Here is a 13,151-nt window from a genome sequence, read left to right on the forward strand (position 1 = left end):
GTCTGCTGCCAGCCTTATGTGTCTACCTGTGTAGGTTAAGGACCTCTTGTCCTGAGCTGCTTTCAGAATTTTCTCTTATCTTTGTAATTTTCAAGCTTCTCTATAGTATGTTGAGATGTTGACCTATTTTTGTTGATTTTGAAGTGGGTTCTCTCTGCCTCCTGGACTTTTTTTAAATGTATATTGTTTTTTAGTACTCTAATTTCCAGTAGTCTAATTATTATTATTTCTTCTTTTGTTGTTGATTTAAGACCAGTTTGCTCTTTTTTCCCCCAGTATTTTAAAGTGGATGTTTAGGTAATTGATTTGAGGTATTTTCTTTCTCAATAGAGGCATTATGGCTATAAATTTTCCTCTAAGCACTCTTTAACTTCACCTCACAGTTTTGGTATGTTGTGTCTTTATTTTCATTCATCTCAATGTATTTTCTAATTCCTTTTGTGATTTCTTTTTTGGCCCATGTATTAGGAGTGTATTGTTTAATTTTCTAATATTTGTGAATTTCCAAATTTTTGTTATTGATTTATAATTTAATTCCCTTGCAACCCACTTCTCTTGGAGTTAATCCCCTGATTTACATGCATAGAATGGCAGGATAGCATATGGCCTTTTCAGCTTGCCTCTCTTATCTTGAATCCTGTTCCTTATGATAGAGCTAAGGAAAGGCTGATTGAAGCCCCAGTATTCTCTGATTCCCATGCCTGGGATAGAGCTTCTGCCATATGAGTAGGGCTGGGTGCATGAAAACAGCCACTGACCTCTTGATTGTACTCACCTAGAATTTAGCTTCCACAACTGGAGCTGAGGTGGGAAGAATGAAGAATATGGTGGTCTGCCCTTTCTGGGAGATATCATAGCCTTAGGCTGAGAGCTGGTGGGGTTGAGGGTGGGGAAGGGGCTAGGGAACAAAGCCCTATGTTCTTGACTACACCTATTTGGAATGGAGTTATCTATATACTGCACTGTGGGGAAAGGGAGGAGTGAATACTGGCTCTGATTCAAGTGCCACAGACTCCCATGTTCTTTTTTTAAAAATTAATTTATTTTTTAAAAAGTAGGCTCCACACACAGCGTGAGTTCAGACCTGAGCTGAGATCAAGAGTTGGACACTTAACTGAGCCAGCCAGGTGCCCCCAGACTCCTACTGTTCTTACAGTAATTTAATAGATTTTCTTGAATAGTGGTTTTTCTTTTGCTCTATGCACTTAGGGTAATTTTCAGAGAATTTAAATGTTTATACCCATGTCTATATAAATATTTACTGTTTATGGTTGTTTCCCTAAGGGAAAGTGTCCACAGATATCCTCATGCTACCATTCTAAAAGTTGACCTCTCCAGTTTTTAACTTTACAGTTTAAACAACACATTGTGATGGTTTCCTGATCTTCCCAGGTTGGACTGAATGTTGTTCTTATAAATTCTATTAATCCTTTTGCTCATATCTATATGTTGTAACATATCACATAGTATATCAGATTTTGATTGGTTGCTTTCTTATCTACATATTTTACTAATTATGACAATATCTTCTTGTTTGTCTCTACCACCCTATCATATTGTACAGTGTCTAGCAATAGTAGACAGCAAATGAAAGAATGAATCAATGGTGATTAAATTGTATGTAAGAATAATAGAGAGCTGCATCTAATTGAAAATTAAACAAAACTTAATAACTATTATATATACTTTAAGAAAACAAAATGAGACAGAAAGATATGAGTTACTGTTTTAAGCATAATTTTGGAGGCTTGGTCTAATGGGCAAGGTGTTCATTTTAGCCATTGTCATTCATGCTTTCAAAACTTTATATTAAGATATATAATACTCATTATATTAGTATATTTTATTGCTTATTTCTAAAGAGTAGATTAGTAATAGTTCTATTAAAAAAAAATTTCTGTCAAACTGCATCTCCTACCCATCCTACCCAGATATCTAGGTTTTTGGTGTCAGGCCACTGATAGAAGAAAGCATATTGATTAAATGCTAGGTCTTGAAAGTGATTACTAAGGAGTAGATTTTACTATAGAGGTATTAGAGTCAGACCTCAGATCCTTTGGCAAAGAGGACTTTTTTAATGGCCCTAATGGATCTGCTTGGTCTTCACACTATAAATAATGGGATTCATCACTGGTGGAATAAGCAAATACACATTGGCCATAAGAGTGTGTATGTAAGGAGGTGCCTTTTTCCCAAACCTATGAACAAAGCACAAGCTAATGAGAGGAATGTAGAAGATGGCAATAGCACTTATGTGGGAGATAACAAGTGCTAAAGGCTTTATGCCACTCCTCTGGGGAAGCAATGCTTAGGGTGGTCTTAATAATCAGAGTATAGGAGAGAAGAATAAAGATTGCGTCCACTCCTGCAGTAACTGCAAGGGCAATAAGTCCTAAAACACTGTTGATCTTATTGTCAGAACATGACAGCTGGATTATATCAGGATGGAAACAGTAAGAATGATGAAGCACATAGTTTTGGCAGAAGGATAAATGTTTAAGAAGCAGGACCAGATGCATTAGGATCACTGTACCCCTGACAAAGATGGCAAACCACACTTTGACAATTCTGGAATCAGTCAAGATGGCAGCATATCTCAATGGGTTACAAGTGGCAATGAAGTGGTCAAAGGCCATTGCTAGGAGCACTGAAGACTCCACGACAGTAAAGAGTTGAATGAAGAATGTCTGGCCAACACAGGCATGGAAACTGATCTGTCTTGCACTGAACCAGAATATGCCCAGTGTAGTTACCAGCATTGAAATACACAAGCCCAAGTCAGTGGTAGAGAGCATAAAGAGGAAATAGTATACAGGTTCATGGAGACTTGACTCAGTGAGGATGATAAACAGGATTATACCATTCCCAGAGAAGGCAGTCACAATACAGACAGCAAAAAGGGATGGAGATCCCGGTGTGGGCAGCTTTGAGTCCTGGAACTCCCATCAGGAAAAAGGTCAGAGAAGTGGAAGGGATGTTTGGAAAAGATGACATGATTCCTTTGGAGAAATAATTCTTTTTAAATAAAATATCCTAGAAGGAAAAATGAAAACACCATTCAGCAATTTCTTTGGGATTTCTATTAACTGTAACTAGATCAATCAAATTAGAGATTATTCTTAGGACTTTATCCTTTTCTTTTTGCTTCTCAATTATGATTTTTCTTTTTTCTTTTTTTGGTGTATTGAACTTTCCCTCTATGACTTGTATTTCCTAATTCACAAAAGAGAATAGGGATTTTTTTTTTAATCTCAGTAGTACTTTTTGTCATCTTCCACTTTAACCTAAAGTATTTTCTTTCCTCCCTCCTTGTACTTCCTATTTAGAGAATTGTAGCAAGATAATCTGAAAATGTCAAGAATTTAATGGATATCTCAAAGTAATATTAATTTTTAAAAGTAAGATTTATTATTTAATAAAGAATGTATGTGTGTTTGAGTGTTTATGTTGATACTAGTGCATTATCATGAAACTTTATCATACATTTTAAAGACATATCTTTTCAGAAAATAATTTAAGGAAATAATTTGATACATCAGTTCAAAATAGCCTATTCATTATTTCTTGGTCAGTGGATCTTATCCTTGTCTTGCTAAGGTTGTTTCTAGTCTGGGGTTACATTTCTGATATTGACTTTTTATTTTCTTATCTGTTATCACTGTAGTGTTGATACATAATTGTTACAGAAGATTTTTCCTTAGCATTGTCTTCAGCAGTTGGTCCCTTTCAGAGACAGCTATATTAAACTTCAAGGCTAAGAGTGAATGAACTATGTGTACAGAGGCCAAATATTAGATACTTCCCTCTGCAGTCTGGTGTTGTTGCAATTATTGCCACCTATTACTTATGTGTAGCCTCAGAAGAGTACACTTACAGAGGGTATCTTCATCGAAGTAAATACACATTTGAGCTTTCAGCTCCACCATTAGGTAGCATCTGAAATAAGACTTATTATTATGTAGATGAGGTCCTGGGTACGTTTTCTTCTCCTTCCTTTCTTCTTTCTCTGTACTGACTTAACTCTTTTATGATCGAGTCCCCTTAATGTACTGGAAAGTCTTGCTGAGATGTTCATTAAGCCAAATGGTAGTGCTCTGAATACCCTAAACTGTCTTCTCTTTGGCTTCTCAAAGACTGGTTACTTTTCTCATAGTCCTAGTCATTGGCTGGAATCCCATTGGTCCTTCATGGACATTGGAGCCACTGTGTCTCCAACGACTCGATTTGGAGAATGTATTCCTGCAGCTGTGTTATACCTACACAATTTTACTTCCTTAGTTATTGAAACATTCCAGCTCCAAGTTTGTGATACCTCTTGTGACTACCTGTTGTATTGTTGACTACTTATTTTTAAATCTCTAGCTACTATTGCTGTCTAGTCTCAGCTTTATTCCTGCTCTTACAGGCTGCTGAGATTCCAACATATCTTACATCTGAGGCTGCTCAGTTTGGCACATGTCCTTGGTCTTGTCATTTAATGTTGATATTAAGGATGACTGAATTAGATCTCCATTATTTTTTTTTCTTATTCTATGCAGCAGTTTAAAAAAAAAATCACAGAAACAAGCTTGTGGGCTTTACTTAATATCCTTAAATATTTGAGAGATTACTGAAAGGGCCCCATGCAGAAATTTCAATTGTGTACTATAGTCATTATGGAATAGTTACTATAGTGATTATGAGATGATTGATTCATGCTCCATAATTATTTGACTGGAAAGTGTATTAGGTGGAATGAAATCAATTTCTCAGTCTTGTGGCATCATTCAAAAATCAGTATGCAAAAATAAAAATAAAAATCCCTGTGTATCAGATAATTTTTAAAGAGCATTTTAAAGGCTATATGTATATATATATATATATAGAAGGTTAGGGAAATTATTAGAAAAATAATGCCCTATGGCTGGAATCATCAATATAAATTTAAGTAGATTTAATTTAAATAAAATAAATACTCAAGAAAATTAATATTTAAAACCAGTGTCCATTAGCAGGACAATAGCAGCAGTAGGGTTCAAGAAAACATACTATTTTGGTTTTTGAAGTTCTTCTAAGGCAGCATAGGACATTGGCTTTAATTTGTAACCCTTTTAGAGTAATGTAGAATTCTAGAATTTTTATTTATTTATTTATTTATTTATTTATTTATTTATTTTTAAAAAATATTTATTTATTTGACAGAGAGAGGCACAGTGAGAGAAGGAACACAAGCAGGGGCAGCAGGAGAGGGAGAGGCTCGATCCAAGGACCCCAGAATCATGACCTGAGCCAAAGGCAGACACTTAATGACTGAGCCACCCAGGTGCCCCAAATCCTAGAGCTTTTAAATTAGAATGTACCTGAGAGATATTTTAATTTCTTCCATAGAATGACATTAATTTTATCACATGGTCTTCTTGTGATAAAAGCAACTGCTTAATTTTATTAGTCTTAGTCCTCTTTTTTTTTTTTTTTTAAAGATTTTATTTATTTATATGACAGAGAGAGACAGCGAGAACAGGAACACAAGCAGGGGGAGTGGGAGAGGGAGAAGCAGGCTTCCCGCGGAGCAGGGAGCCCGATGTGGGACTTGATCCCAGGACCCTGGGATCATCACCCAAGCCGAAGGCAGACGCTTAACGACTGAGCCACCCAGGCTCCCTATTAGTCTTATTCCTATCAAGTTTAATTGAAGGGATGGGTGTATAAAGAAAAAAAGAATGGTTGGAAATGATAAAGTTTAGAATCAGCCAGGAGAAGAGAAAACTAAGAGCAAACACATGGTTGTGTTCAAATGGCTGAAATGTTATTATATTTGAGAAGAATTACATTTGATCTTGTGCCATACCGAAGGCAAACCTAGAGCCAGCAGGAGGGAACTTATAAAGCACTAAGGATGGAATGATCCAGAAACAGTGGAGGACCGAGCTTCCAGTACTACATGTCAAAGCAGTCACTTTAAGCACAAATACTGAAAATTCATTCAGTCATTCAGAAAATATGTACTGCGCATCTACTATGGATCAGAAACAGGAAATTAAATGTTAAGCACAATGATGTCTCCGACCCTGAAAATTCTTAGTTGACTAGGAGACACAGACAAGTAACATGGAATTACATAGCGTAAAGAATAAATCTAGAATGCTATGAGAGCACATAAAGAAGACAACAAGCTCACTGTGAGGGATAAGGAATGGTTTCCAGTAAATAATGGTGTCTAGATTGAGACCTGAATTCTAAGCAGAGTTGGCAAAAAATGGATTTAGGTATGTGTATGCGTGACAGTTAGTTTTATATGTCAACTTGACTGAGCCACAGAATGTCCATATATCTGATTAAATGTTATTTCTTGGTGTGTCTGTGAGGGGTTTAGCATTTGAGTCAGTAGATTTGAGTGAAGCAGATTACCCTCCCCACTGTGGATGGGTCTCATTCAGTTAGTTGAGGGCCTGGATAGAACCAAAACGCAGAGGAATGAAGAGTTCTCTCTTTCTGCCTGACTGCTGAGCTGGGATATGGGTCTTCTGCCCTTGGGCTGGGAGTTACACCATCAGTGCTCCTGGTTTTCAGGCCTTCATGTTTGGACTGGTACCATAGCACTGGCTTTCCTGGATCTCCAGCTTATAGATGGCAGACTGTGGGACTTCTCAGCCTTCATGATTGTGTGAACCAATTCCTCATAATAAATCTCTATATCTGTCTATCTATCATCTATCTATCTATCATCTATCTATCATCTATCTATCTATCTATCTATCTATCTATCATCTATCATCTATCAATCTATCTATCAATCATCTATCATCTATCTATCTATCATCTATCAATCTATCTATCATCATCATCTATCATCTATATATCTATCTATCATCCATCTATCATCTATCTATCAATCTATCTATCATCTATCTATCTATCTATCAATCATCTATCTATCTATCATCTATCTATCTTTTTTAAAAATTATTTTTATTTTTATTTTTTTATTTATTTGAGACAGAGAGAATGAGAGACAGAGAGCATGAGAGGGAGGAGGGTCAGAGGGAGAAGCAGACTCCCTGCCGAGCAGGGAGCCCGACGCGGGACTCGATCCCGGGACTCCAGGATCATGACCTGAGCCGAAGGCAGTCGCTTAACCAACTGAGCCACCCAGGCGCCCCTATCATCTATCTATCTATCTATCTATCTATCTATCTATCTATCTATCTATCTATCTATCTATCTATCTATCTATCTATTTATCTATCATCATCTATCATCTATCTATCATCTATCTATCATCTATCATCTATCTTTCTCATTGGTAAATTGGAGATAATAATATAGTTGCTTGGAAAAGTAACTATCATTTATGAAATCCCCCACAATCTGTCAAGCTTTACATGAATTTTGTGCTTTATGTGATTATCTTAATTAATTTGAAAACCATATTGTATATAAGCTTCCAATTTTTCATCCCAGGAAGGTAAAAATTAGATAAACAAACTGCAATGTTTCATACAGTGGGAAAGCTAGGATTTGAATTCCATTTATGTAATTTAAAATTGGTTAAAATTCCACTATGCTGCATATCAATACTTCTTGATGTGGTGAAATTTGTAGAATAACATTAAAAAAATAAACTTTTGGGCGCCTGGGTGGCTCAGTCAGTTAACCATCTGTCTTTGGCTCAGGTCATGATCCCAGAGTCCTGGGATCAAGTCCTGCATTGGTCTCCCTGCTCAGTGGGGAGTCTGCTTCTCCTTCTCCTTCTGCCCCTCCCCTCTGCTCATACTCTCTCTCTCTCTTTCTCAAATAAATAAAATCTTTTAAAAAATAAACTTTTATGTTGCATATGCATGTGAATTACTAAAATGTCAAGTATTCATGTGATATTTTCCCCCCTTCAACAGTCTTGCACTACCATTGTTCCTTGGCTCTAAATACTCATATAAATGCATATGTATTATGGGTTCAAACACTTGATATTTGATAGATTTGTTTTTCACTTCCTGATTTTTGTTGCATTATTTAAAACTTATTTCCTTGTCAATTGAGGTCCTTACATGCTAAATTATTAAGACCACTGGTAAAATTAATCATGTATGTTAGATAATGATGTCTCCTGGAGTCATGGATTTGAGCTATGGATACTTCTATTAGTGCTGCTCATTTTTATAGCCACTGCTGACATATTTTACCTAAGTTAATTGACTTCAAATGCATCTCCTCATTATCAGTCTGGCTTGAATGTCTTGGTCTCTTTAAGAATATTATAGTAACACTACATCAAAAACTTATGATGTACTATGTGCTGGCTAACTGAACATAATAATAATAAAAAATAATATTATAGTTTGTTATTCTGAAAGGACCAGCATCATCCCCACTATAAGAAAAAGAACTAAAATCTCATGCCTTACTAATAATAAATCTCTATTATTTTTGGATGACTTATTTATCTCTTTGGAAATTCAACATTGGGAGTTGGGCATATGACCCTAGATATCCCATATTTTATGTGTTTGCTTAAAGAAATTATATTGTTCTTACTTTTTATGACAGAATTCTACATTGACGACTCAAATTCAATTTTGGGGTTATTCAGATTCCCCATGTCTAGTACCATGGACAATACAGTTTGGATATTTTATCTTATCTAGGGAATCCTAGCCAGATTTTAAACTGACCACATGTTCTGGGTTTTTTTATTTTCAGAATTTTACTGTTTATGAGTTTTTTTTCAGAATTGAGATTCAGTACATTGGAAGAATCTCTATTTTTTATTTCTAAGCTTTGTTGAGAACTCTACAATACTAGGACATTTCCAGAGTAAATGCTTAAATCAAAGGCAGTTCCACAGAATCTTATGTTTGCATCTTAGAAATACTTCCTCTAATAAAGCCAGATTTCTTGTTGCAAGATGAGCCCACATAAACCTAACATTAATGTATATCCACTGTCTCTCTGATGCCCCTATACTTACATCAAGTGAAGATGATGAGGAAGAGACAAGGATCTGAGGTTATCATTCACATCTGAGGGGAGGGTATCTAGGAGAAACCCATTCTCAGGAGAATCATTTGCCTCTTAGAAAAATCTATTCCTAAGGGATCTCTTTCTGGTCAGCTGGATTTTCTTGTTTTGCCTTTGTGCTTCAAAAATACTCTGCATTGCCTAAATCTGCTTGCTGTCCCATGTGGTTTAAGGTACTGCAATTGCTAAGGTGGTTTTCTTTTTAACTTGCTATGAATAATATTGAAATATATGCCAGGGAAATATAAATATTGAAGAAACATGGAAAGTGTATGAATATAGTTTTCACACCTACTTTGGGAAGGAGACCACTGAAATCACTTGATATACTCTGGTATTTTAGATCCAGTTTTTCCACAGAGAGAAAGATTTAAAGATTATTCTCTCCCGCCACAATTCCCTACAGAGATCAAAACAAATAAATATTGTATTGAAGATAGTAAACAAACAACAGAGAGATATACAGTTATACCTTGTTATAGTTCAGTGGCTTCCCAAACCGGCTGAGTATTAGACATACTTGGGGATTTTGTTATAAATACAGATTCATAGGCCTCATCCTTGAACTAGTAAAATAAAATATTTTAGGAGTGGGACTCAGGAATCTGCACTTTCATAGATTTGGGGTTTTTAAGAGCAGTTTTAGGTTCACAGCAACACAATTCAGTGGAAATTACAGAGTTCCTGTATACCCCTCACCCCATCTTATGCATAGCCTTCTCTATCATTAACATCTCTGATCAAAGAGATGTGTGCATTTGTCACAATCAGTGAACTTGTCTTTGGCACCTGGAAATTTTTTTTTAAATTCTGTGAAACCATTCATGAAAAAAAAAATGGCTTAAATTACTCTTAGTCAAATTGGGCCATATCCAAACTGGGATAAATTCCAGAGACTGTGATCTCAAGTTCTAAAATAGCCCTTTGCCTATGTGGTTTGGAAAGTCAGAACTATGATCAGTTGCTGGATAATATAGGTAGAAAAATTGGGATCACTTGTAAGAAAATGTCTTACACATGCAAAATGAATTAAATGACACAAATTGTTCAGATGGACTATTTGATAGTCTGTTATGTTCAGTTCAATTCAACAACTATCATTGAGTATCTGCTATGTGAAAGGTATTCTGCTAAGAATTGTAGAAGCTTTAAGGCTTTTTTTTATTTAGGGCATTTATAAACTTGTGACAGCCTTTATATTCATGTTCATATTCATATTCATATTCATATCATATAGTCTAAAGTCCATAAATGCAAAAAGATATTGGAAAAGTGCTATAAAAGGCAAAATATGGGGCACCTGCATGTCTCAGATGGTTAAATATCTGCCTTCAGCTCAGGTCGTGATCCTCGGGTCCTGGGATGGAGTCCCTCATGGGGCTCCCTGCTCAGTGGGGAGTCTGCTTCTCCCTCTGCCTCTGCTTCTCCACCCTGCTTGTTATCTCTCTCTCTCAAATGAATGGAGTCTTTTTTTTTTTTTAAAGGCAAAATATGGGAAGGAGAGATCAAGTGTCATTGGGGAAATCATAAAAAATTTAATGAAGAAGATATTTAAAGATGAGCCTTGACATATAAATAGACTTTCAAGGTGGAAGATGGGTGTCAAGGTTGAAGTAGAGTTAACAGTGAAACTCACCATTAAGAAAGTTGCGTGTATATGAAGGAACAGTTAGCAGACTGGTATTCTATGACTGCGGACTATGTGAAAAGAGAAAGAGGTAAATTTTAAAGGAAATTTGAATCCAAATTGTGGAGGACTTTGTTAGAGATAGGAATGGTGTATGAGCAATAAACATGGAAGAGATGCTTATTGGTTTCTTATTAAATTTTATTTGTGCTGGATATTTGAAAAATTAATTCAAAGTGAATGTTGTGTAGTTTTGATAGAAATAGCAGAGAGATAGGAAGTCAATTAGTAATCTATAGGAATAGGGTAACTGAGAGGTACTGAGAATCTGACTTAGTATTTTGGTGGTAGGAAAGGTTAAATTGCCTTAGGTAGGACTAACAGCATTGTGGAGATGTTTGAATTAGATGACACCTAGTTCCACCCAACTCTAAAATTGCATGGGTTATAACTCCAATTTATGATCAAATTTCACTGACTTTGAAATAGGTCTTTATGGGCCAGTAATTGTTAATATGAGTTCCCTTAGAACATACAAGTTTGAGCACAGCTTTTTGAATCTGCTTTGTTTTCACACTGTAGATGATGGGATTCATCACAGGGGGAACGAGCAAATAAATATTAGCAATCAGTGTGGGCACGTATGGTGGAGAATGTTTCCCAAATCTGTGAACAAAAGACAGGCTGATTAAAGGGTTGTAGAATATGGCCACAGCTGTGATATGAGAAATGCAGGTGCTGAAAGCCTTTTCCCTCTCCTCTGGGGATGCAATGTTGAGAACTGAGCGAATGATCAGGACATAGGAAAGCAGGATAAAGATAGAGTCCACTCCAACGGTAGAGATGATTGCAGTTAGTCCAAATGCACTGTTGATCTTTGTGTCTGAACATGAGAGTTTCATTACATCAGGGTGGAAGCAGTAAGAATGACGGAGCACGTGACTTCGGCAGAATGATAGACGCTTGAGAAGCAAGACTAGTGGTGTCAGAATGACAGTCCCCCTGGTAATAACTGCCAAACCAATCTGTGTAATCCTTGCATGCAGAGTTAGAATGGTAGCATATCGCAATGGGTTGGAAATGGCCACAAAACGATCAAAAGCCATAGCCAGGAGCACTGAAGATTCCATGAAAGTGAAGAGGTGAATGAAGAACATTTGTGATAAGCAAGCATTAAAGCTGATCTCTAGGGCACTGAGCCAGAATATACCTAGTACTGTCACCAGTGTAGAGATGCATAAGCCAATGTCAGTGGTGGACAACATGGAGAGGAAATAGTACATGGGCTCATGGAGGCTTGGCTCAGTGAGGACTATGAACAGGATCAGGGTATTCCCAGAAAGAGCAGTTAAATAGAGGCAACAGAAGGGGATCGAGATCCAGGCATGGGCCCATTCAAGTCCAGGGACCCCAGTCAAGAGGAAAGTAGGGAAAGTAGAATTATGGGAAATTTGCATTATGATCTGCAGGAGCTGAATTCTCTTGTTAAGATCTTGATTTTCTAAATTTAGAATTTAAAAGTTACTTTTCAATTTTTTTTTTAAAAGATTTTATTTATTTGACAGAGAGAGATACAGCGAGAGAGGGAACACAAGCAGGAGAGTGGGAGAGGGAGAAGCAGGCTTCCCGCCGAGCAGGGAGCCTGATGCGGGGCTCAATCCCAGGACCCTGGGACCATGACCTGAGCTGAAGGCAGACGCTTAACGACTGAGCCACCCAGGTGCCCCTACTTTTCAATTTTAATACACATTTAGTCAAGTGCTCAAAACTTTAGAGTACAGCTTAATACACCTGTATGCACTCATATAACTACTTTCAAGATAACTGATAGAACATTACCAGCAACCCAGAAGGCTTCCTAATGCCTCATCCTCATCAATATCCTCTCCTGTTGTAACCATTATTCTGACTTCTGTTACCATAATGACTTTTTCCTGTTCTTGATCTTGATATAAATAGAGTCATGCAGTATATACTACTTGCATCTGGCTCCTTTCACTTAGTATTATGTCTGTGGGATTCATCACTGAACTAAGATATTTAATTAAGTTCAATTTAATTTCATACTCAGCTAAATTTGTTGTTTCTCACTTACTAATTTGGACTCATCGATATTTTTTGTTACATTTTTTATCCTTCAACTAGATTATAAGTTTACACTTATTAATATGGTCTCATGAGAATAAGAGTTTATTTTTAGCTAAACTTTGCTTAGTATAATTCTTTGCTCATAGAAGATATTCAATATGTTTTTGCTAATTTCTATTTTATTTGCCCTTCCTGAAATACTCTAATGATGAGTAGGTCTAAGCCTAAGAAAATAATTGATTAATTTTGCCTTGCAATTTTAGAATTATTAAACCCATATTCTAAGTGAAAATTTATTTTAACTTAGCAGGGAAACATTTCTTTTCGGGGATAATCTAAGAATCCACCATAGATAATGCCAGTTCATCCTGTCTCATGACATAAGTTTACTAAAGGGAACTGAGGGAAGATGCTTCAGTTCCATGGATCTGAAGCTTGATAC

General features: G+C 36.4%; 1 protein-coding gene and 1 pseudogene across 1 annotated transcript; both read right to left on the reverse strand.

Annotated features, from left to right (window-relative positions):
* Positions 1–2,040: 2,040 nt before the first annotated feature.
* LOC123856670 (olfactory receptor 51F2-like) lies at positions 2,041–2,994 on the reverse strand (annotated as a pseudogene).
* An 8,091-nt stretch (positions 2,995–11,085) lies between these two features.
* LOC123856493 (olfactory receptor 51F1-like) lies at positions 11,086–12,115 on the reverse strand. The gene has a single exon (XM_045892679.1). The coding sequence runs from the start codon at positions 12,076–12,078 to the stop codon at positions 11,086–11,088; it is 993 nt and encodes a 330-aa protein (XP_045748635.1). The 5' UTR covers positions 12,079–12,115.
* Between the last annotated feature and the right edge of the window lie 1,036 nt (positions 12,116–13,151).

This window comes from Mirounga angustirostris, unplaced genomic scaffold (genome assembly GCF_029215605.1).
Source record: "Mirounga angustirostris isolate CCGP_5_RB_7025 unplaced genomic scaffold, mMirAng1.0.hap1 SCAF_13, whole genome shotgun sequence".
NCBI classification, from domain to species: Eukaryota; Metazoa; Chordata; class Mammalia; order Carnivora; family Phocidae; genus Mirounga; species Mirounga angustirostris.

Coding starts and splice junctions, on each gene's coding strand:
- LOC123856493 (XM_045892679.1), bottom strand. CDS start 12,078: ATGCAAATTTCCCATAATTCTACTTTCCCTACTTTCCTCTTGACTGGG.